This window comes from Pongo abelii, chromosome 4 (genome assembly GCF_028885655.2).
Source record: "Pongo abelii isolate AG06213 chromosome 4, NHGRI_mPonAbe1-v2.0_pri, whole genome shotgun sequence".
Classification (NCBI taxonomy): Eukaryota; Metazoa; Chordata; class Mammalia; order Primates; family Hominidae; genus Pongo; species Pongo abelii.
The window spans coordinates 158,173,655-158,198,743 of NC_071989.2; the positions used below are offsets into that span (position 1 = coordinate 158,173,655).

Below are 25,089 nucleotides of genomic sequence, written 5' to 3' on the forward strand. Positions count from 1 at the left end.
TAATAGGTTCAAATCTAGATGGCATCACAGGCAGAACCCTGACTCATAATACAATGCTCTTTCCATCCCCCTTTATGTTGAGGATCGAAATGTACTCTCTTCAGCTAAACCTTTTTGTGTAGCACTTCCAAAATCTCCATTACAAGAGCCATAACATACCCCACTGCTCACACCGACAAGAAAAAGGCAGTATTTTAGTTCTTCAAAGGAGAGCAAGGTAAAGATATCAATTATCACTGAATACCATATTCACTACCATCACCTGCAACACAACCACCATCTGATAATTTTGTCAGATAAATCCTATAATGTACCTCATGGTGATTAGCAGACTATTAATCTATAGTAAAACCAACATCAAAATAATGCTTAACTGGGGACTGGGGAGAAAAATAAGGCTTAACTGTAATCCAAAAGACAGACTTAAAAAATAAATAAATAAAATAAAACTAACACTGTCACAGAATAGAACTTACCAAGGATGAGCAATGTGTGCATACAAAGAAAAAATCAAATAGTCCTTATCTCAATAGAGATGTAGGTTACACCAACATATGCATTTGTCAAAACTGATCCGGCAGGGTACGGTGGCTCACGCCTGTAATCCCAGCACTTTGGGAGGTCGAGATGGGCGGATCACAAAGTCAGGAGTCCAAGACCAGCCTGGCCAATACGGTGAAACCCCATTTCCACAAAAATACAAAAAAAATTAGCCGGGTATGGTGGCGGGCACCTGTAGTCCCAGCTACTCCAGAGGCTGAGCCAGGAGAATCGCTTGAACCCAGGAGGTGGAGGTTGCAGTGAGCCAAGATCGCGCCACTGCACTCTGGCCTGGGCAACACAGCAAGACTCCATCTCAAAAAATAAAAATAAAAATAAAAATCCCACTAAAACATGCGTTAGTTTATGCTATGTTAATACTAGTCAACCAATGTTTTTTTTTTTTTTTTTTTTGAGATGGAGTCTCCATCTGTCACTCAGGCCAGAGTGCAGTGGCGTGACCTCAGCTCACTGCAACCTCTGTCTCCTGGGATCAAGTAATTCTCCTGCCTCAGCCTCCCAAGTAGCTGGGATTACAGGCACCTGCCACCATGGCCAGCTAATTTTTGTATTTTTAGTAGAGACGGGATTTCACCATGTTGGCAAGGCTGGTGTCAAACTCCTGACTTCAAGTGATCCACCCGCCTTGGCCTCCCCAAATGCTGGGATTACAGGTGTGGTATGAGCTACCATACCTGGCCAGTCAACCAAAATTTTAAGAGCCATCTGAGATTGAAATTAGAAACAAAAACAGTAACAAAATAAAGCATAATTTTACCTGTGTTCATACACTGAACACCAAGTTAAATGATGAAAGTTATGAAGACACTCATTCTTGACAGCAAAAATCCCTGGTAAACAGTGACAGATCATGAGAAAACCAAGACTTAATGATATTTTAGGTACAGCTTAAATATACTTTTAAACAAAATGATCTAGCCAGGTGCGGTGGCTCACGCCTGTAATCCCAGCACTTTGGGAGGCCGAGGCAGGTGGATCACTTGAGGTCAGGAGTTCGAGACCAGCCTGGCCAATATGGTGAAACCTCATCTCTACTAAAAAAAATTAGCCAGGCATGGTGGTATATGCCTGTAGTCCTAGCTACTCAGGAGGCTGAGGCAGGAGAATCGCTTGAACCTGGGAAGTGGAGGTTGCAGCGAGTCAAGATCACGCCATTGCATTCCAGCCTGGCCAACGGAGCAAGACTCCATCTCAAAAAAAAAAAAAAAAAAAAAAAAAAAAAGATCTAGGTCCAGAAATGACTAAAGCCAAGGGTCCTTGATCCCTGGGCCACTGACCGGTATCCAGTATAGAAGCGAAGTGAAGCTTCATCTGTATTTACAGCCACTCCCCAGTGCTGGCATTACCGCCTGAGCTCAGCCTCCTGTCAGATCAACAGCAGAATTAGATTCTCATAGGAGCGCAAACCCTGCTGTGAACTGCACATCAGAGGGATCTAGGTTGTGCATTCCTTATGAGAATCTAATGCCTGACGATCTGTTACTGTCTCCCGTGACCCCCAGACGGAAGCATGTAGTTGCAGGAAAGCAAGCCCAGGGCTCCCATTGATTCTACATTAAGGTGAGTTGTATAATTATTTCATTATATGTTACAATGTAATAATAATAGAAATAAAGGGCACAATAAACGTAACGCACTTGAATCATCTCAAAATCATTCCCACCCCCACCCCACTCCCTACTTTGCTCCAGTCTGTGGAAAAACTGTCTTCCACGAAACCTGTCCCTGGTGCCAAAAAGGCTGGGGACCACTGACTAAAGCCAAGGAATAACTCATATACTTTACATGGGTTCAAGTATTTACTCCAAAATGAAATACAAATTTATATATATATAATTTTTTTTTGAGACAGAGTCTCGCTCTGTCACCCAGGCTGGAGTGCAGTGGCGTGATCTCAGCTCACTGCAACCTCCGCCTCCTGGGCTCAAGCAATTCTCCTGACTCAGCCTCCTGAGTAGCCGGGACTGCAGGCACACACCACCATGCTTGGCTAATTTTTGTATTTCAGTAGAGATGGGGTTTCACCATGTTGGCCAGCCTGGTTTCGAACTCCTGACCTCAGGTGATCCGCCCGTCTTGGCCTCCCAAAGTGCTGGGATTACAGGTGTGAACCACTGCGCCCGGCCACAAATTAATAATTTCTAACAAGTTTTTATCCTGCAATCCACACATTCAAAAGGGAGAATAAGAGCACCCTGAATCGTAAGCATCTAATTAAATACAAATAGGTTACTTATATTTATGTAAGAGCTCTTCAGCTTGTCTATGAGGCAAAATGCCAACAAGTGAAGAAGTACAGGATGGCTCTCCAGCATCAAATGGAACGATGTGGAGTGTGTGAGAGGGCATGATTTGACCTTGACATAAGGGTGATAATGATTCTCAGGAGAACTGGAAGTTAGGACACTCTAGTAACTCCCCTGAGATTCAAAAGTCTAATTTGTATTAGTAGGAATAGGGCTATATACATCTCTAACATTTTGTCCAGCTTAAAATGCTACCTAGCATTATTACATTATCTCATAAGCCAGTATAAAGCAGCTCTAGTATACCATGAACTCAGTTTCCCTTCGAATTAAAAAGCACATTTCTCGTGATCTGTGACGTACGTTGTTCTGGGTTTTTTTTTTTAGTCCAAGCTAAGCATGGACACTGTAATATATCTTAATGAAGACATATCCAATGCAGCGTCATCTTTGCTCTCTGATAACAGCCATTATGTTATTCACGGGATATATGCTCAGTGCCAAAGATAAGATTAAGCTGCTTTTAAAAGTGAAGAGTAAGGATTAACCAGTGCTTTATAAATACGTTCTAAAACATTTGACCTTCAGACACAGAGGGCAAAAATAGTGATTAAAACACACTAGGCAGCTGGGAGAGGTGGTATTCATCTGCAGTCCCAGCTACTCAGGAGGCTAAGAGGCAGGAGGATCATTTGAGTCCAGGAGTTTGAGGCTGTAGTGTGCTATTATCATGCTTCTGAACAGCCACTGCACTCCACCCGGGTGACAGAGCAAGAACCTGCCGCTAAAAATAAAAATAATAAAAGATGAAAGAAAAATAGGAAAAACAAGAAAGGAAGGCAAGTAGTAGACACAATATCAAACTGCTGGAATGCTTTTTTTCTAGCTACTATCCTTTGAAAATAGGTCTTAAAATTCCAGGACTAAAAGGCCTTAGGATCAATGAGGCCAGTGACACTTTTAAGTAGGGAACCCTTGTTCAAACAAAACCCTACCCAAAAGCTCAGTATGCAAAGGCAAATGGAAATGAGTATTTAGCTGGCAAAAGAAGGGTAGGCAGCCCTAAATCTTTCTATTCAGCACTCTCCTTCCCATTAGAACAATCCTTTTTTTATCTTCTAAATGAGGAAACAGATGGGCTCACACAGATTAAGGAACTGACCGACTATAGATGACCCAGTCAATACCACATGGCAGATCTACAGCTCAAACCTCCAAAACCTATCTAGATAAGAATTTTTTGGTATGTCATAATTGTTTCTTGGGTCGTTGCACGGTGGCTGATGCCTATAATCCCAGCACTTTGGGAGGCTGAGGCAGGAGAAGCACTTGAACTCAGGAATGCAAGACCAGCCTGGGCAATATATCAAGAGCCCATCTATATAAAAATAATAATAAAATTTTAAAATTGTTCCTTTGGAGAACTTAATTCAATTTAGAATGGAACACACGAAAAAAGAAGGTTTTAACAGAAACTCAATACAGCTGACCCTTGAACAAAAGTGGCTTGAAATGCACAGGTCCACTTATACACAGGTTTTTTTCTGCCTCTGCTACCCAAACAAGATCAACCCCTCTTCTTCCTCCTCAGCCCAAAGTGAGGATGATGAGGGTAAAGAGCTTTATATATATATATAGTTATTGACCAATCAAGTTATTGGTAAAGCTTTCAGTGAACAGTAGGCTAGTAGTAGTTAAGCTTTTGGGGAGTCAAGTTATACTTGGGGCCAGGCGCAGTGGTCCACGCCTGTAATCCCAACACTTTGGCAGGCCGAGGTGGGTGGATCATCTGAGGTCAGGAGTTTGAGACTAGCCTGGCCATCACTGTGAAACCCCGTCTCTACTAAAAATACAAAAATTAGCTGAGTGTGGCGGCGCGCCTGTAATCCCATGAACCTGGGAGGCAGAGGTTACAGTGAGCCAAGATCACACCATTGCACTCCAGCCTGGGTGACAGAGCAAGACTCCATCTCAAAAAAAAAAAAAAAAGTTACACTTGGATTCCTGACTGCGGGGCACAGTGGGAGTGGGTTGGGGTTCAGTGCCTCTAACCCCAGCACTGTTCAAGGGTCAACTGTTATTTTAAGTGAGCTCTCATATATTAATTCACAAGGTCCAAGAATTTTCTTTTTTTTTTTTCCCTGCCTCAGGTCTATTTGTACAAATAGCACAGGAGGACCCCAGCCCCATAAAGACAGCAGCCCAGCGGGGTCACATCAGTCCTTCTGTCCTCACATTGGCAGACAGAGATACCTACTCCGAAGCCTTTGTAGGGGCCTGAGAGACTTTGGGAGGAGCCTGAGCTGGAACTGAAGCTGGAGCTGCAGCCTGGGCCCTGGTTGATCCTTGGCCTTTGGCCCACACAGTCTGAGCCCCTTGGCAATGCAGAAACAAGCAGCTTCCCAAGCTTGGGGTGGACAATGTAGGCAAGTCAATCGAATTTGTAGCTGACACCCTTTGGGATCTTGGGCTTAACCTCCTTGGGCTTTACGAGGGCCCTGCTAGCCTCAGCAAGTGCACTCATGGCCTTGGCACTGTTGGCCTGCATCTTCTTTAGGCCCTTCTTGTGCTTCTTGGCGAAGTGCATGTTCCTCAGGAACCTGGAGCCCACCATTTCTGTGTCATTTTCAGGACTGGTTGTGTGTGGTGTGGTTCTTGGACTTGGCCATGTCTGTCTGTATCTTAAGCCGTGGCTCTCCAAGTGCCTAGAACCGGAAGCTTCATTTCTTAAAATATCAAGAAAATGGATGCCATTCTCTCATCCTTGCTTTTTTTTTTTTTTGATACGGAGCCTCATTCTGTCGCCCAGGCTGGAGTGCAGTGGCACGATCTTGGCTCACTGCAACCTTTGCCTCCCATGTTCAAGCAATTCTCCTGCCTCAGCCTCCTGAGTAGCTGGCACTACAGGCGCATGCCGCCACACCAGGCTAATTTTTTTTTTTTGTATTTTAGTAGAGACAGGGTTTCACCTGTCTCTACTGCCCAGGCTGGTCTCGAACTCCTGAGCTCAGGCAATCTGCCCACCTCAGCCTCCCAAAGTGCCAGGATTACAGGCGTGAGCCATGGCGCCCGGCTTATCCTTGCTCTTTACTCTGGATGCTATGCTTCTTAACAATAGGTCTCTCAAATTACACAGGAAGGACCTGATTAAGCAGGTCATCTATGCAGGCCAGGTAATTTTCAGTCTCTGTTGTAAGATATACCAAAGTATCTTAAAGCAAATCCTGGCTGGGCGCGGTGGCTCACGCCTGTAATCCAAGCACTTTGAGAGACCGAGGCGAGCAGATCACGAGGTCAAGAGATGGAGACCATCCTGGCCAAAATGGTAAAGCCCCGTCTCTATTAAAAATACAAAAATTAGCTGGGCATGGCGGCACGTGCCTGTAGTCCCAGCTACTTGGGAGGCTGAGGCAGGAGAATTGCTTGAACCCAGGAGGTGGAGGTTGCAGTGAGCCAAGATTGTACCACTGCACTCCAGCCTGGTAACAGAGTGAGACTCCATGTCAAAAAAAAAAAAAAAAAAAAAGCAAATCCTACAGGGAGTTTTGTAACAGAAAACATAGGGAAGGGATTGAACAAATTTGTATATGAAGGATAAAGGCAGCAAAATCTAAATTTTTTAAATTAGTGACAATACTTCTAAAACAATAGATAACACATAACTTTTATCTAGCTAATACTAAATAGTCAACTTAATTCAATACTTTCCGAGTAAATATTTATTAAGTATGTACCATGTATAGGTGATACGGAAATAGTGGGGAACAAACTGAGGGGGATGGGAAGATGTTGCTACCCAAATAAAGAATGTTTACATAAATCTTTATCCTTTTTGCTTCAGTGGAAACAGTTTTTTTTTTTCACATTTCACTTTAAAACCAATGAACCACTTTTGTTTCCATGTATCTGACCCTACCACTCCTAAAGCAAATTTACCCTTTCCACACTCTCATCCAATTACTGTGTTCTGCTTTAGAGACTACACCCAGAAGCCACACTCTATTCTTGGATGCCTTACCAAACCAGTTCACCAAGCTTTCTTCCTTAGAGCCAGATCCTGAAATCCCATCTCTCAGGAAGCCTTAACTTGAAAGTCAGGTTAATCTGTTTAGCCTCACCCACAGACAGCTTATAACTACCATAACTCTCTCTGCACTCACCACCTTATAATAGGCACCTATTACTATAATTCTGCTCAGAAGTTAATTTATTCATGCGCTTATTCAGTACATTACTCATTGCCCTTATGGGTCTGTATCAGGTCTTAAATAAAAGCTACCAGATAAAAGGACATGTACTGTACTTGGGTTTAGCACTGAAAATGACAATGCTTAATGCTTTTTGAAACTGATTTCAAATACATTAAATTTAACCTGATTTGTGAAATTTATAAAATCTCCCAACATAGATGAATCTCAAAAACATTATGTTAAGTGAAAAGTGCCAGACACAAATGACCTCATATCATATGATTCCATTTATATGAAATTCTGGGAAAAACTATAGTAATGGAAAGCAAATCAGGGGTGAGGGGCCTTATTTTCCCACATAGTAGGTTTTTTTTTTTTTAAAGGCAAGAATGATTTAAAAACTTCCAATCTATATCATCTCAGATTTAATCTTCACCTCATAAGATAAATTTGCAATTTTCTTCCAAATGATTTACTTGCTCATTTACAACCAATAGTACATTTTATCATTCAAATCTCCATTAAAACTGTAAATCAGCATTGGAACTTTGTTTATTTTTTTGTTGGGTTTTTTTTGTGTTTTTTTGAGATGGCGTCTCGCTCTGTCACCAGGCTGGAGTGGGGTGGCGCCATCTCAGCTTACTGCAACCTCCGACTCCCGGGTTCAAGCTATTCTCCTGGTTCAGCCTCCCGAGTAGCTGGGATTACAAGCACGTGCCACCATGCCCAGCTAATTTTTGTATTTTTAGTAGAGACGGGGTTTCACCATGTTGGCCAGGCTGGTGTCGAACTCCTGACTTAAAGTAACCCGCCTGCCTTGGCCTCCCAAAGTGCTTGGATTACAGGCGTGAGCCACCACGCCTGGCTGGAACTCTTTTTAAGGACAGTTTTATTTGGGTTGTGTCTATGTAAAGACTATGCAACCCAGTCCTTAATTCAAGATATGAAAAATACAAACTGGAATAGAAAAAGGGGCTAACAGGCTGGGCCTGGTGGCTCACGCCTATAATCCCAGCACTTTGGGAGGCCGAGGCAGGTGGATCACCTGAGGTCAGGAGTTGGAGATCAGCCTGGCCAACAGGGCAAAACCTCATCTCTACTAAAAATACAAAAATTAGCTGGGCGTAGTAGTGCAGCTCTGCAATTCCAGCTACTTGGGAGGCTGAGGCAGGAGGATCACTTGAACCTGGGAGGCAGAGGCTGCAGTTAGCCAAGGTTGCGCCACTGCACTCTAGCCTGGGCAGCAGAGTAAGACTCCGTTTCAAAAGAAAAAAAAAGCCGGGCACAGTGGCTCATGCCTGTAATCCCAGCACTGTGGGAGGCCAAGGCAGGCGGATCACCTGAGGTCAGGAGTTCGAGTCCAGCCTGGCCAACATGGTGAAACTAAAATACAAAAATTAGCTAGGCGTGGTGGCGGGCGCCTGTAATCCCAGCTACTCAGGAGGCTGAGGCACGAGAATCACTTGAACCCGGGAGGCAGAGGTTGCAGTGAACCAAGATCGTGCCATTCATTGCACTCCAGCCTGGACCACAAGAGCGAAAACTCCGTCTCAAAAAAGAAGAGGCTCCAGTAAACAGTAAATACCATTCTTACCTATTCTGAATAATTTTGCAAATGTTATTTTAGATTATTGCTAGAAAACAGCTGAGCTTTAAACTATATTTTAGTCTCCATTCCATGAAGAGGCTCTTTAATTCCAAAAGTTAAAACATTACTCTAAAACCCTCCGAAGTAAAGTTAACCATTTGACAGAACAATGTCTTTCTATCTCGTCATCTTTTATCCTCGTTACTGCTATTTGCGCTCACCAATATTCCACACCAACTAAGGCCCCAATTTCTCTGATGTGAAGATTTACTGACAAACTCAACAGGTTAAAATTACTTATCAAAGTGTGACTAAGTGATGAAGATTTCTTTTAATACAACTGGTATGAGTAAATTTTAACATAGTTGGTGCTGCTCAAACTGCCTTTGCCACTACCTATACAAATTTAGTCCCGACTGAAACGTGCCAAACATGACCATTCACGAAAAGAAAGAGTAATTAACACTTTTAAAAGAACTACAAAGGATTTTACATAGTATAATTCAACAATTTCGTGTCACATCTGCTGCAGAGACCACAAACATTGTCACTATGCCATCTCCTTCCTCGAACCCCCACACCGCCTCCTGCAGCTTTATTCTTGGCCTTTCAAAGGTTTAATCCACTCGGTGCTGCTAAAGGAGGAATCAAGGAAGCATAATTTGTGAACCCAAGCTGAGAAAAGGGCAGGAATACGGGGTTGAGTCACGTCGTTCCGCCATTTTCTAAGCGGAGGAGGAAGACATGTTGGAACAAAAACACAACAAAAGAGCAGCCATTTCCCAAGCCAGCTCCAATAGCAACTCGAACTGACACTGCCGGGTCGCTTCGGCACCTTCAAATCCACTTCACTGGACAAACCTAAGTACATCAGAAGTGCCGCCGTAAAAAAGGCAGCAGCCAACCCTTCCGCGTAGGGATCAAAGATGACCTGCACGCATAACTGCAAATGAAAGCCTCGGGAAGAGAGAGAATGACGGAAGCGAAATGGAGCAGTGTAATACAATGCAATAAGTTGGCAAACTGAAATTTACTCAGTAATTGACATGACTGACTTACAGGAAACCACCAGCTATAGGGAACCCAGGTAACTAAAACACCAAGACCCGGATTCAGCTGGTCTCATTAACTGCCTCTACCCACTTCCCCATTCCGTGGTTCCCTCAGCGGATCGCCTATATGCACCGGGTTCTTACCGTATGTGGGGGATGCCAACCCCACCTTGAAGAATCTTATAGAGCTTGCTCTCGTACAGCAACTGGGGATGCCTGGCCTTCTGAGATTCTAGCTTCACTGCCACTTCCTGCAGGGGAAAGAGGGGATGATGGCATCAACATCCCTACGGATTCAATGTCACTTAGGAAAGGAGGGAGACATCAGCAAAACTCCAAGTCGCGACTACAAGGAAGAAGTGAAAAGCTGGAAAGCGAAAGCTCTCGGTAATTATAAAACGAGGCAACCAGCCTCAAAGGCCTCTTCAGGGGGTTGTGACGAAATCCGTACGTCCTCTAAAGTGCAGGAAAATGATTCATCCAGAAAAAAGAGGCAACCTCTGAACGTAGTGAGAGGTTTTTAAGGAACTAGGCGATCGGAAATTGTTCTAATTGGAACAAGAGGCCCAGTAGAATTAAAAATTAAAAAAAAAAAAACCCATGGGAATCACAGAACGAGGATTTTGCCGTTTCCACCTTAAAAGATGGTTAAAAAAAAAAAAGCTCAACTAAGGGACATTTATGGGACGTGTTTAACAAGCTGGGAAACTAGTTCCCCCAACCTTTCTATCGGGTTCTTGACCCTTTTAGGGAGACAGCGGGCGAGGTTCGTAAGCCAGGAAAACTAGCTCCCTGGACTCCCTGGCGAGTGCGTGCGACGAGAAGAGGCCCGAGCACTTTGGGGGTGCGCGGTGGTGGTGGGGGGAATGAGGAAAAGCGCAGCGTTATCGTGAACCCCACCCCAGATGATTACCTCGCCGTTAGTGATGTTGATCGCCAAATAGATGTCCCCGAAGGAGCCAGACCCGATCTTCCGTACCAGTTTATATTTCCCTCCGACAATGAATTCGGCCTTGGAACCGCTGCTACTCGCCATCCTGAGAGACGAAGATGGAGGCTGGGGCCAAGCCCCGACACCTCTGGGAAGAGGACGGAGGCCTCTGGGGCTCCTACACTAGGCAAGGCTACGGAGGAAGTCGGCAGGAAACGGAACACGGAGGCCTTTACCAGCGTTCGGGGCCCAGAATCAGCAGAGGGGAGCCTGATCACCGCCGCCCAGTCAGGTTTCTTTTTGCCAGGCCGCAGTTTGTGAAGGGCTTCTCAGCGGTTACCAGGCTGGGCCACTTGTTTCTCGGCGGCCGCCGCTGCCTCGCTTGCGCGGCGACGTCGCGGGCTGGAAAAGGGGCGCGGTGAGCTAGGGCGGCGATACCGCTGCCACCACTGCCGCCGGCTCCGGCCCAGAGGGACCCCTGTCACTCCGCCGACGACGCCATCTTGTTACTCCAGCTCCAGCCAACACAAAATGCCCCCAGTCCCTGGGAGCCGCTTCTTCACGGCGCAGAGCACTCTGGGAAAGGGATCTCGGGCGCTCACTCCGAAGGATCGGCAGCGAGAGGGCGGAACCGGATCCGTGAGAGTCGCGGCCCACGCTCCGAGCGTCACCCTGTCACCGCCCAGCTGCGCATGAGCGCTGTAACTCCTGCTGACTGCGCAGGCGTGCCGCGGCCTGTCCTCACCCGGTCCCAGGCTCTCTTCCACTTCCGGTCGGCGGCGGCTCAGCCGGTGTTACCTGTCACTCGCCTCGGACCCGCCGGGTCTCTGGAAGGCTGAGTGGCCCCCAGGCCTCGATATTGGGAGGAGTCACCTTCATGTTTCATGGCAGATGAAAGCTTAAGGCCTCCTTAGGAGTTGGGTATTGACCTTTGCTCTTTGAGTCGGTTTTTAACCTTTGATCTTTCTTCTGGCCGTTCCCCCGGACCGGCCTATTCCAACCCAGTTTCTGTTTGGAAAGAGGCTGTCGCCTCTGGTGGAGAGCAAGAGAAAAGCAGCCAGCGTTGAGGAATCTTTCAGGGCTCTCGGTTATAGCAGAGCCTAGCTAATTACCCTTCATAATTAGAATTGTCTTATCTACTACGGAGTGTTATAGACCCTCTTTCCACAGGAGGGGAAAAAAGAAAGAAGCCGGAATCCCCCTGCCATCCTATGACTTTGCATTATTGCCTCACTACCACATTTGATCTTCAGAAGAAAACCTGGCATATTGTTCATAATGAAGATTAAGGATAGATGGAATCAACAGAAAATTAATTAAACAAGAGTGAAAAAACTGTTATGTCCCCCCAACCCCATCAAAAAAATAAATAAATAAAAAGAATCGTATGTTGGTCATGTTGAAAACCGCAGTATTAACCTGAACAGAGTAGAGGTAACTATTACAAAATTTAATTGACAACATTTAAAACTACACGGTAATTTTTTTTCTTTTTTACTAAAAATCGATCAGAGAATCCAATTTTGACCACGTTTTGTTTTACAAAATTTGACCTGGGAAAATTGGGCTTAGTAATAATAATGTTCACGAAAGAAAGCTCCATGGTTTATGCTATCATCTTAAGTCAGACGTCAGTCGTAAAAATTTAAGCTAAGCCTATCCTAAATAAAATTTAATTAAAATAGAAATGGGGGCCGGGCGCAGTGGCTCACGCCTGTAATCCCAGCACTTTGGGAGGCCGGGCCGGGTAGATCACTTGAGGTCAGTTGTTCGAGACCAGCCTGGCCAACATGGTGAAACCTCGTATCTGTTAAAAATACAAAAATTAGCCGGGTGTGATGGCGCACACTTGTAACCCCAGCTATTCGGGAGGCTGCGAATCGCTTGAAGCCGGGAGGCGGAGGTTGAGGTGAGACTAGATCACGCCACTGTACTCCAGCCTGGGCAACAGAGAGACCCTGTCTCAAAAAAAATAATTAATTAAATAGAAATGGGAGAAAAATGTGAAGAATTTTAACTGCAACTTTGAAAGGTGGTCAAGTAATTAGTAATAGGGTTCATCTCGGAAGATAACTGAAGTGAGAGGGGAGGAGACTTCCCCTGAAGTTTAGCATGAAGTTTTAAAGCCCAACCAACACCCAGGGTGTCCAACTCCCAAATCAGCACTGTTAAGACATCATTCTCCTTTGGTGACTCTAAAGCATGTTTTGACTAAGTTAAAATCTGCTGTTAAATTCTGATATAAAACGCAGCCGGGCGTGGTGGCTCACACCTGTAATCCCAACACTTTGGGAGGCCGAGGCGGCTGGATCACCTGAGGTCGGGAGTTCGAGACCATTCTGGCCAACATGGTGAAACCCCGTCTCTACTAAAAATACAAAACTTAGCTGGGCGTGGTAGCATATGCCTGTAGCCCCAGCTACTCGGGAGGCTGAGGCAGGAGAATCGCTTGAACCCGAGAGGCAGAGGTTGCAGTGAGCCGAGATCGTGCCACTGCACTCCAGCCTGGAGACAGAGTGAGACTCCACTCCATCTAAAAAATTAATTAATTAATTAATTCTGGTCTAAAAAAAAAAGCCAAGTTTAAGCATCTTGAGTTTTCCAGAGATCACTCCTATTCTGCTAATTTTCTCACACACATCCAAAGTTTGATGGATTCCTCAGCTTGAGGAGTTCTCCATAATGGGATGAGGTATACATTTAGACGGATATTTTGGTATTGTGATAAAAATGCTCAATGAAGTCGGGGGCGGGGTAAGGGTGGACATGAAGTGGTCTAAATTAGTGATTCCCAAAGATCTGTGTATGGACAGGTGCAAGTCGCTAACAAAGTTTGCCATGAGAATGTGAGAAAAGTAAGCAATACATCTTTCATTTATTTATCTGATTTCACATTATATTTCATTCTGAGATTTAGTCTTTTCACATATGTGTCATTAAAATGCTCTTTTATAAAATGGTGCTGATGGTAGATGGTTTTGGTTTTTAAAATATTCTTGCTCAGTTAAAAGTTGAGCCCGGGTGCGGTGGCTCACACCTGTAATTCTAGCACTTTGGGAGGCCAAGGAAGGGCAATCACCTGAGGTCAGGAGTTCGAGACCATCCTGGCCAACATGGTGAAACCCTGTCTCTACTAAAAACACAAAAATTAGCCGGGCGTGGTGGTGCATGCCTGTAATCCCAGCTACTTGGGAGGCTGAGGCAGGAGAATCGCTTGAACTGGGGAGGTAGAGATTGCAGCGAGCCGAGATTGTGCCACTGCACTCCAGCCTGGGCAAGAGAGTGAGACTTTGTCTCAAAAAAAAAGTTGAAAGCTGTGTACGGTGGCTCATGCATGTAATCCCAACACTTTCGGAGGCCAAGGCAGGAGGATCACTTGACTCCAGGAGTTCCAGGCTGCTGTAAGCTATGATCAAACCACAGCATTCCAGCCTGAGCAACAGAGCGAGACCTTGTCTCAATGAATGAATGAATGAATGATAGGTACTTGTATGTCTAATCCTCCTCGCCTTGTTTTTAGAACTTCTGTAAGCCCATGAAATTCTACTGGTCTAAATGACTTCCAGAAACCCTTCTAACCCTGAGATTCTATAATTTTGTGTATAAGGTATGAGTCCTCCTTTGTTTCCTGCCTGCTATAGTCACCATTCCAACACTGACAGTGCCCAGCAAAATGCACAAAAATGAGATGTGAGTGGGTCTAGCCTTTTCAAATGTGATTTCGGTTTCTTAAGATTTAAATTTATTGGATTTAAGAATGGCAAAATTGTTTTTTTTTTTTAACATGGAAAATGAAGTCCTCAGGTGTTGGCTATGACTCAGCCTTCTTCTTAAAGTCATGTATCATTTGCAGTAACTTTCAGCCTAAAAGATTGAAGAATAACCTGTTTTTGGTGTTGCTATTAAAGTCACAAATCATTCTGTACTTGTTGAATCAGCAGCAGCTTTGGTGTAATGAAAGGAGTCTTTTAGGCTGGGCGCGGTGGCTCACGCCTGTAATCCTAGCACTTTGGGAGGCCAAGGCAGGCAGATCACAAGGTCAGGAGTTCGAGACCAGCTGGCCAATATGGTGAAACCCCGTCTATACTAAAAAGTACAAAAATTAGCCGGGCGTGGTGGCAAGCGCCTATAGTCCCAGCTACTCAGGAGGCTGAGGCAGGAGAATCACTGGAACCCGAGAGGCGGAAGTTGCAGTGAGCTGAGATCGTGCCATTGCACTCCATCCTGGGCTACAGAGTGAGACTCCGTCTCAAAGAAAAAAAAAAGAAAGAAGGAAAGGAGTCTTCAAAGAGCAATTTCTGGCTCCTAGATCAGATGAATTCACTAAAAATATCAAAAGTGTGGAATAAAAATAAAAATTTTAGACCTTGAGGGAAATACAGAGATCACCTAGTTCAATAATAATAATTGTATTTTTTAGTGCTTTGCAATTTACTTATGAGTCAAAGTCTCACTCTGTTACCCAGGCTGGAGTACAATGGCACCACCATAGCTCAGTATAGTCTGGACCTCCTGGGCTCAAGCAATCCCCCTGCCTCAAGCTTCCCCAGTAGCTAGGACTATAGGCAGGCACCACCATGCCTGGCTATTTTTTTTTAACTTTTTGTGGAAATAGTGTCTTGCCTTGTTGCCCAGGCTGGTCTTGAACTCCTGGACTCAAGTGATCCTGATGCCTCATCCTCCCAAAACGCTAGGATTACAGGCAAGAACCACCGTACCCAGTCTGCAATTTAGAGTACTTTCACACATATCATTTGTGCCCCAGTAAGACAAAGTGGCTTGCCCAAAATCATAGAGATCTTAGTGGCAATGACAGGACTAGAGCCACAACTACTACCAAAAGAAAGAGAAAAAGGAAAGAGTAGAACACAAATTAGGACAATCATGTCCCAGGGATTACTTCTGTGTTCGTAGGGAATTCAAGATGAATTTTAAAACTTTTTTTTTCTTGGCTGGGTGTGGTGGCTCATGCCTATAGTCCCTGCACTTTGGGAGGCTGAGATAAGAGGATCGCTTGAGGCCAGGAGTTCAAGACCAGCCTGAGCAACATAGACCACATCTCTACAAAAATGTTTTAAAATAATAAAAACAAAAACCATTTTTTTAAGCCACAGTGTTTACTCAAGGAACGGTCACTGGTATCCAGAATGTGCTTTGAGTGAAATGATAGAGACAAGCACAAGAAGTCTAGATGGATGCTAAAAACAGAAGGGTAGCCTGCCAATCTCTAGAATTGTTTGGTGCAAGTAAATAGAAAAATGGAATGCCTTAGAAACATCAGTGTCCCAAGTGTTGTTTATTTTATTTATTATTTATTTTTGAGATGGAGTCTCTGTTGCCCAGGCTGGAGTGCAGTGGCGCGATCTCAGCTCACTGCAACCTCCACCTCCCGGGTGCAAGTGATTCTCCTGCCTCAGCCTCTTGAGTGGCTGGGATTACAGGCACATGCCACCATGCCCAGCTAATTTTTGTTTTTATTTATTTATTTATTTATTTATTTTGAGATGGAGTCTCGCTCTTGTTGTCCAGCCTGGAGTGCAATGGTGCAATTTTGCCTCACTGCAACCTTCGCCTCCCAGGTTCGAGCGATTCTCCTGTCTCAGCCTCCCAAGTAGCTGGGATTACAGGCATGCGCCACCACACCTAGCTAATTTTGTATTTTTAGTAGAGACGGGATTTCACCGTGTTGACCAGGCTGGTTTCAAACCTCTGCTCTCAGGTGATCCACCCGCCTCGGCCTCCCAAAGTGCTGGGATTACAGGTATGAGCCACTGCGCCTGGCTGTAATTTTGTATTTTTAGTAGAGATGGAGTTTCTCCATGTTGACCAGGCTGGTCTGAAACTCCTGACCTCAGATTATCCACCTGCCTCAGCCTCCCAAAATGCTCGGATTACAGGTGTGAGCCACCAGCGTCAGGTGTTGTTTAACTCTTACACAGTCCTGTGCATAATCAGCATCAGAAAAGGGAATTCATGGAGTGATTGAAAACATGAAGACATTAGAAATGTGCAGTTGGGTCAGAGTGATAATCCATTCAGCCTGTTTTTCAGTCTTGGATAATGATGCCATTTCTGTCCCTTTCTTTAATCAGTCCCTGTTCTCCCCCTCTGCATTGTCCATGGGGTTTTGTGAAAGTGGATTGCTGCATCTATGACAGTGTTTTGCAGTGGCTAGGTCTGTGCAAAAGTACCCCAAAGTCTGAGGAAGTTGGGATGCTGAAGAAAGAAGCTGACAAATACAGTATTTAAGAAAGAAACATTTAGTAGGGACTTCGAACAGAAGCTATTGAGTTCAAGGAACAGAAGCCAAGATGGTGGATACTCATGCCATTACCCCCGAGACCAGGGCTTATATACCACGGGGAAAGGAGTGGTTCAGATATGACCTGTAGGACAATTGAAATGGATAACATCGAAGTTGTTTGACCTAAGAGTAGGATTTACAGTAAATATCTGCTGTTACACAAGGAACATAGATAAACTGGGAATTTTCAAGGACTTCCTGGAACTGCAGTTAAGCCAAAATGGTGGCTTAGTTTCCAAGATGGAGTTGCTTTGTTTGTTTGCTTATTTATTTATTTATTTGGGACAGGGTCTCCTTCTGTTGCCCATGCTGGAGTGCAGTAGTGTGATCATGGCTCACTGCAGCATTAACCTCCCAGGCTCAAGCAAGCCTCTGCCTTAGCCTCCCAAGTAAATGGGACCACAGGCATGTGCCACTGCACCTGGCCTAACAGGGAGTTGCTTTAGCCTCCCATCCAGGAGGAGTTGCTTTAGCTTCCACAGTTAGCAACTTCAAACACATTTGATACTGCATATATTTCTTACTGCATGTATTTCTTACTTTTTATGGCCTAATTAACCATACATTTATTTCAATTAATGTCATTTTTTGAATATATTTATTCTTTTGATTCATATAGCTTATGGATTCTAAAGATTGGTAAGTTCTATATGTTTACCCAATGATTTTTTTTTTTTTTTTTTTTGAGACAGAGTCTCACTCTGTCGCCCAGGCTGGAGTGCAATGGCACGATCTTGGCTCACTGCAACCTCCGTCTCCTGGGTTCGAGCAATTCTCCTGCCTCTGCCTCCCAAGTAGCTGGGATTACAGGTGCCTGCCACCACGCCCGGCTAATTATCGTATTTTTAGTAGAGATGGGCAGAGACGGGGTTTTGCCATGTTAGCGAGGCTGGTCTCAAACTCCTGACCTCAGGTGATCCACCTGACTTGGCCTCCCAAAGTGCTGGGATTACAAGCATGAGCCACTGTGCCCGGCCCTTTTTTTTTCTTTCTTTCTTTTTTTACGTTTTTAGAAATAGAGACGGGGACTGACCGGGCACCATGGCTCTCGCCTTGTAATCCCAGCACTTTGGGAGGCTGAGGAGGGCGGATCACGAGGTCAGGAGTTCGAGACCAGCCTGACCAACATGGTGAAATCCTGTCTCTACTAAAAATACAAAAATTAGCCGGGCGTGGTGGCTTGTGCCTATAATCCCAGCTACTCAGGAGGCTGAGGCAGGAAAATGGCTTGAACCCAGGAGGCAAAGGTTGCAGTGAGCTGAGATTAGATTGCACCACTGCACTCCAGCCTGGGCGACAGAGCGAGACTCGGTCTCAAAAAAAAAAAAAAAAAAAAAGAAAGAAATAGAGAAGGGGATCTCACCATATTGTTCTGACTGGTCTTGAATACCTGGGCTCAGGTGATCCTCCCACCTCGGCCTCCTAAAGTTCTGGGATTACAGGCGTGAGCCACTGTGCCCAACCAGACAACCCAATGATCTTTAAAAAACCATATATAATATATATATGTGTGTGTATATATATATATATTTGTATATGTATAAAATATTTACTGTTCTTTTCCTTATAAATGTGACATTTGAAAAATTTCGAAAATTCAGATAAATCTGAAAAAAACAAAAATCTCTTAGAGGTAATCACCAAATGTTAACATTTTGCCGTATAAAATTCCAGCATTTTTCTATGCATATGTATATATGTGTATGTGTATCAGTATATCTGCATATCACACTACTGCATTCTAGCCCGGGCAAGAGAGCGAGACCCTGTCCCAAAAAATATAAGTACGTATTTTATTTTTCATTTCTTAAAATTTGCAAAAACTGGCCAGGCACAGTGGCTCACGCCTGTAATCCCAGCACTTTGGGAGGCCGAGGCGGGCAGATCACGAGGTCAAAAGTTCGAGACCAGCCTGGCCAACGTGGTAAAACCCTGTCTCTACCAAGAACACAAAAATTAGCCAGACATGGTGGCACATGCCTGTAATCCCAGCTACTCGGGTGGCTGAGGCAGGAGAATTGCTTGAACCCAGGAGGCAGAGGTTGTAGTGAGCCAAGATCACACCACTGCACTCCAGCCTGGGTGACAGAACAAGACTCTATTTTGGAGGGGAACAAATGTGCAAAAACTGGTCATGGTATACATTTTGTGTTGAGATCTGTGTTTTTCATGTAGTGATTTGTCAGAGACCTGTTTCCATATAACTAATTTTCTGAAATATCATTTTTAATGTCCATATGTTAAATATGAATCATATTGATGGAACAACATCTAACCAATCCTAGTTGAGTATTCTGGTTGTTTCCAAACTTTTGCTAATATAAACAAACTAATGCTGTAATGAATATTCCTGTAGCTAAATCTTTGCTGGCATCTAAAATTAAGTGGTTTAGGATATATTTCTAGAAATGCTACTCTTCTTAAAATTCCTTGTATCATAAACAACAATATCCAATTGTGTTTTGATATAGTTTGTGGTGATTAAACCTGTATTCATGGAGTATTCAATCTTTTCATTTATCTTTACAGACTTAAAAGAGATTGTTAGGTTTTCTTTTCTGACCAGCATATTGCTCTAAAACTCAATAAATTTAATTGTGCAATTCCCCTATTCTCTCTCTCCCCCCAATTTCAAAATCTCAAGAATTTTGCAAGTCTGTTGCTTGCAAGGATGTGCTCATGCTGTTAAAAATGTCTGTTTTATGACATAGCTAACAAGACATATTTGTTGCCCATTAGTGAAGCAATTGAGTTCTATAGCTTCTTAGATTCGGTGGAAGCAAGCAGCAGGGGGCGAGGTAAAGAGAATGAGTTTCCTGGAAAACAGAATAGATGTCTTCAGAATCAAAACTACAGTGAGCCAAGTATGAGAAAAAGTAATCTCATGTTTTTTTGTTTGTTTGTTTGTCTGAGACAGAGTTTCGCTCTTGTTGCCCAGGCTGGAGTGCAATGGCATGATCTCAGCTCACCACAACTTCTGCTTGCTAGGTTCAAGTGATTCACCTGCCTCAGCCTCCCAAGTAGTTGGGATTATAGGCATGTGCCACCACGCCCGGCTAATTTTGTATTTTTAGTAGAGACGAGGTTCTCCATGATGGTCAGGCTGGTCTCGAACTCCCGACCTCAGGTGATCCGCCCACCTCGGCCTCCCAAAATGCTGGGATTACAGGCGTGAGCCACCACACCTGGCCTATTTTATTCTTCAAAATTATTTTGGGGTGGGAGAAGAGAAACCAAATTATCCCTTTAGTTGGGTATTTAAGGACAGGTTAAATTATGTCAGAAAATGTTATCCTGACCTTAGTCAGGAAATCTGATTTTAATTGTGACTCTACCTTAAATATTTTCCTGGACTTCAATGTTGTGATCTTTTAAAAGATAAGTCAGATTTTAAGATTGCTTTAAAAATATTGTGCTATTGGCTGGTTGCGGTGGCTCATGCCTGTAATCTCAACACTTTGGAGGGCGAGGGGGGCAGATGACTCGAGCTTAGGAGTTTGAGACAGCCTGGGCAATATGGTAAAACCCTGTTTGTACTTTCAAAGAAAAAAAAAAGTGTGCCATTTACTGACGATATTCCTATGTTTTGAAGTAGAAAGAAGAAACTAACATACTCTTTGTCTTTTACAGCTTCTTAAAATTCAGATAAAATGTAAAATTCTGACAGGCAGATCTTGACTTGTGCTCCTTAATACTTAAATGTTAGGAAAATCAGATTCTCTAACCGCGAAACATACCAATAGATAGGTAGTTAGAAATTAGAAAATACTGGCCAGGTGCAGTGGCTCACGCCTGTAATCCCAGCACTTTGGGAGGCCAAGGCAGGCAGATCACAAGGTCAGGAGTTCAAGACCAGACTGGCCAACATGGTGAAACCCCTTCTCTACTAAAAATACAAAAATTTGCTGGGTGTGGTGGCAGGCACCTGTAGTCCCAGCTACTCAGGAGGCTGAGGCAGGAGAATCGCTTGAACCTGGGAGGCGGAGGTTGCAGTGAGCCGAGATCACGCCACCACACTACAGCCTGGGCAACAGAGCAAGACTCCATCTCAAAAAAAAAAAAAAAAGGCAATAATTATACCTTAGTTTTTAGTATAGCTTTCCATGGGGGTGGGGGAGGGGCATTATTTAAGTGACCTCTGTAAATCTCTTTTAGCCTGAAAAGTCCTTGCATAGATTTTCATAAAGGGAAAACACAAAATGACTTTTACTCTTCAACATAGTCTAATCCTTGGCAAAGAGTTACTGTGAAATAATGCTGGAGGCTTTAACTCGTTTGTCTGCAATGAACACTGCAGTGTAATATATACAATGCCAGAGATATGTCCTGACAGGGAGGAAATTCAAGTCATCAATGTTCCATCTACTCATTGAAAACATTACTGGTAAGGCCAGGACTTGAGAAGCACAAAAAAAGACTAAATGCTGCATTTCGCCTGTGTTTCCTATCCCACTCCCATTACCTTATTCTAATCAGTATGTCCCGGCAATATTTAGATAATCAAATTGTATTTTAAATTTTCTATTTTAATCACAACAACCATTAATTCCTGGAAATGTGCTGTCATATGTGGCATTTTGGAATATTTGTGTTAGCTATTTTTATTTGGAAGAATTTTACAGTATTTTCGAGTTTCTGCAATTTCTATGTCTCTTTCTTTTCTCAGCCCCTGTTCTCTTCCTCTGCATTGTTCATCAGCAAGGGCATGAAACTGCTCCTCGTGACTCATTATTACTCACTATAGTAATCTAACTCTTCTTTGTGAGACTAAATTTGGAAGATGCTTGAGTTGCCATTCCTGAGGAGAGCTGGTCCTAAGAACACATCCTGTTAACTCTTAACTCTCCATGCTGATGATGCCAGGAAGCACTGATACTTATCACAGAAAATGAACTAACTGCTCCATTTCAGCCTGGCTAAGCCCAACACCACTGCAAAAAGACTTTCTGCAGTGAACAGAGCCAGGGACCTGAGTAGGGAAAAAAAAGAACTTTGGGCAAAAAAAGAACTTTGGGTTTTAGGGCCCTAATCCACAAAGCATAAAAAGTCAGTTTGTATTTATATGGCACTGTATAGTTCATAGAGTATTTTGTGATTCACTAACTTGTGTTTTTCCTGGCCAGTATAAGAGCTAGGTAACTGCAGCTATTGTATCCATCGTATGTGTGAGGAAGCCGGAGCTTACCCAAGAACACCAGCTTTTATTTTTATTTTATTTATTTATTTATTTATTTTTTGAGTTGGAGTCTCGCTCTGTCGCCCAGGCTGGAATGCAGTGGCGCGATCTCGGCTCACTGCAAGCTCCTGGGTTCACGCCATCCTCCTGCCTCAGCCTCCCGAGTAGCTGAGACTACAGGCGCCCGCCACCACACCCATCTAATTTTTTGTATTTTTAGTAGAGACAGGGTTTCACCGTGTTAGCCAGGATGGTCTTGATCTCCTGACCTCGTGATCCGCCCGCCTTGGCCTCCCAAAGCGCTGGGATTACAGGCGTGAGCCACCGTGCCCGGCCAAGAACACCAGCTTTTGAGAAGGATTCCTTACATTCCACACCACTGTTCTATGATGTATGTCTGTTTACTTTTACAGGGAACATGTCCTGTCCAGAGCTTACTGCCTGTTCTAGATATGAATGGGGAGTAAAGTAGCAGAGACTACGTAAGTAGGCCTACATTTGACTTAAATCATCCCCCTCCCCCCTTGGCTCATTTACATAGTTCATCTGCAGCTCAATAAATCTCAATTCTGCCGCTTGGTGTTCCGTCAGGGTCTGACTTCCAGTTGTGCCTGAACTCCCACAGTTTTAAGAGTCAGCACCCATCTTCATCGTGTCTGAATCTCAAACCCAGCAGTTCCTGGTGTGCTGTCCAGTTCCTTGATCCAGCTGTCTGATCCCGGTTACTCACCTCTGTCTTCCTGTCCCCACCAGCCATCCTTCCTAGACAGTGCTGCTTATTCCTGCTTCATCAGTGTACATTTCTTCTGCCTCTCCCTGTCAGATTCTAAAGCCAATTGACCTATTTAAACCTTAACTACCCACCAGCCTTTCTACACCCTTCTTGCTTCCTGTCAGACTCCGAACCTGATCTGAGCTCCTAAATCTTGCTTCCTTGCGTGTGTTCTGTAGGCCAGGCAAATGATAGACTTAAGACTCTTTCTACTTACCTTCTAGCCCCCTCCAACCTATATGCAAGCCATGTTTTGTTGATTTGTGGCTTAGAATTTCAAGTTCTGTCATTCTTCTTAGCCTGTATTTTTTTGTGTCCTACACTGTATCATTGATTGCCATAGCTTCTGCCCTAGTTGATATAGGATATGTGAGAGCACTTTGTTTAGGCCATAAACCTCTTAGAAATATACCCTGCTGCTGTTATTATTAGGCAATTCAAGCCAAAGGTGACATTCTCTAACCTTCCTGGGGGAGGGAGACAAGCTTTCAGCTGAAATAGAAACTTCACAATTATTGTCCAAAGCCAAAAATAAGAAAGTGTAACAACTATGACACGACCACTTCTGATATCTTCGTGTAGAAGATTCCTTTTGACAAGGTCATCACTGTAGACTTTCAGATGTGTCATAGGAAACAGATAAAAATTTCTAGGTTATTCTAAAGGTTTTAGAATCTTTCTTCTAATCAACGTGAAGATACTGAGTTTGAGTTTTCATCTACACTGATTGATTTTCCCACGCATAGGTAATAATTACTTTAAGTTTTTTTTTTTTTTTTTTTTTTTTTTGAGACAGAGTCTCACTCTGTCGGCCAGCCTGGAGTGCAGTGGCACGATCTCGGCTCACTGCAGCCTTCGCTTCCTGGATTCCAGCAATTCTTATGCCTCAGCCTCCTGAGTTGCTGAAATTGCAAACATGCACCAACACGCCTGGCTAATTTTTGTATTTTTAGTAGAGATGGACAGGGTTTCGCCGTGTTGACCAGGCTGGTCTCGAACTCCTGTCCTCAAGCAATCCATCCGCCTCAGCCTCCCAAAGTGCTTTAATATTTATACAGTGCTTTATACAATATTAGTCTTACGTATATTATCTTATATCATAAAAAGATTTCATTGGGAAAATAATTTCATTGTTTTAAATTTTAGATAGGGCAACTTAAGCCCAGACATCTTACTTAACTTGCCCAGGTGCACTAAATGAGTCAAGGGTGCATCTTGTACTTGAACTCAAATTTTTCTTACTCCAAAGAACCTGCATTTTCATTTCTCCAGTTTATGCATCTCAGGACTACAAAACACCCTGGAAAGGAAACTGCTCATCTCTTTCAAGATTAAGGGAAGATATAAAAACAGACATCCTCGGCCGGGCGCGGTGGCTCCTGCCTGTAATTCCAGCACTTTGGGAGGCCAAGGCGGGTGGATCACCTGAGGCCAGGAGTTCGAGACCAGCCTGACCAACATGGAGAAACCCTGTCTCTACTAAAAATACAAAGTTAGCTGGGTGTGGTGGTGCATGCCTGTAATCCCAGCTACTCAAGAGGCTGAGGCAGAAGAATCGCCTGAACCCAGGAGGCGGAGGTTGCCGTGAACCGAGATCGCGCCATTGCACTCCAGCCTGGACAACAAGAGTGAAACTCTGTCTCAAAAAAACAAAACAAAACAAAACAACTCCCAGACATCCTTTTAGTAGATCCCATGGTATGGCACAGCAAGGTATGTTAATGAACCCATGGCCCATCATGATCTTAATGATTATACAATGCTGCCATCTTGAGGATATGATTAGTAATTGTTATTCTAGCCAGCCTTCCGTGGCCTAGCATCAGGCACAGCCAGAAAGCTGAATCTGGACAGTCAGATGTTAAATACCCAGGAAGGAGCTACAGCCAAGGAGGCCAAAATAACATCTGAGGAGCCAGGCAAGTGTTAGGAGATTGAGCAAACCTATGGTGCTTTCAGAACAAGGTAAATGAAAAGGACCAAATTAGGGCACATCAATTCATGTATGCAGGATAAGAAAAACGGGGACTTTTATTTACTCCCAAAGCACCCTGTTCTTCCTTCTAGTATAGTGCCATCTCACTGTATTATAATTGCTATAAACTGGTTTCTCCCAGTGGACTGATGAGCCATGACAGCAGAGAATAAGTCCTGTTATAGTTATATCTGCATTATGTCCTCAGCATTAGCACACTGGGTAAGAAGTATTTAGTAAATATTTTGTGGCTTAATGAGTGACAGGCATAGGCAGCAGGGGACAAAGTCAAAA

General features: G+C 43.9%; 1 protein-coding gene across 5 annotated transcripts in view; it reads right to left on the reverse strand.

The window, feature by feature from the left end:
• CSNK1A1 (casein kinase 1 alpha 1) overlaps positions 1 to 11,107 on the reverse strand; it is a 57,116-nt gene extending 46,009 nt beyond the window's left edge. For 3 of the 5 annotated variants that reach the window (XM_024246753.3, XM_024246752.3, XM_054555162.2), the window contains exons 1-2: positions 10,551 to 10,917; positions 9,782 to 9,888 (exon numbers count right to left, since the gene is read on the reverse strand). In XM_024246753.3, the coding sequence (XP_024102521.1) occupies positions 9,782 to 9,888; positions 10,551 to 10,673 (230 nt within the window). In that variant the 5' untranslated portion in view covers positions 10,674 to 10,917. 5 annotated transcript variants of the gene reach the window in all.
• Positions 11,108 to 25,089: the final 13,982 nt, after the last annotated feature.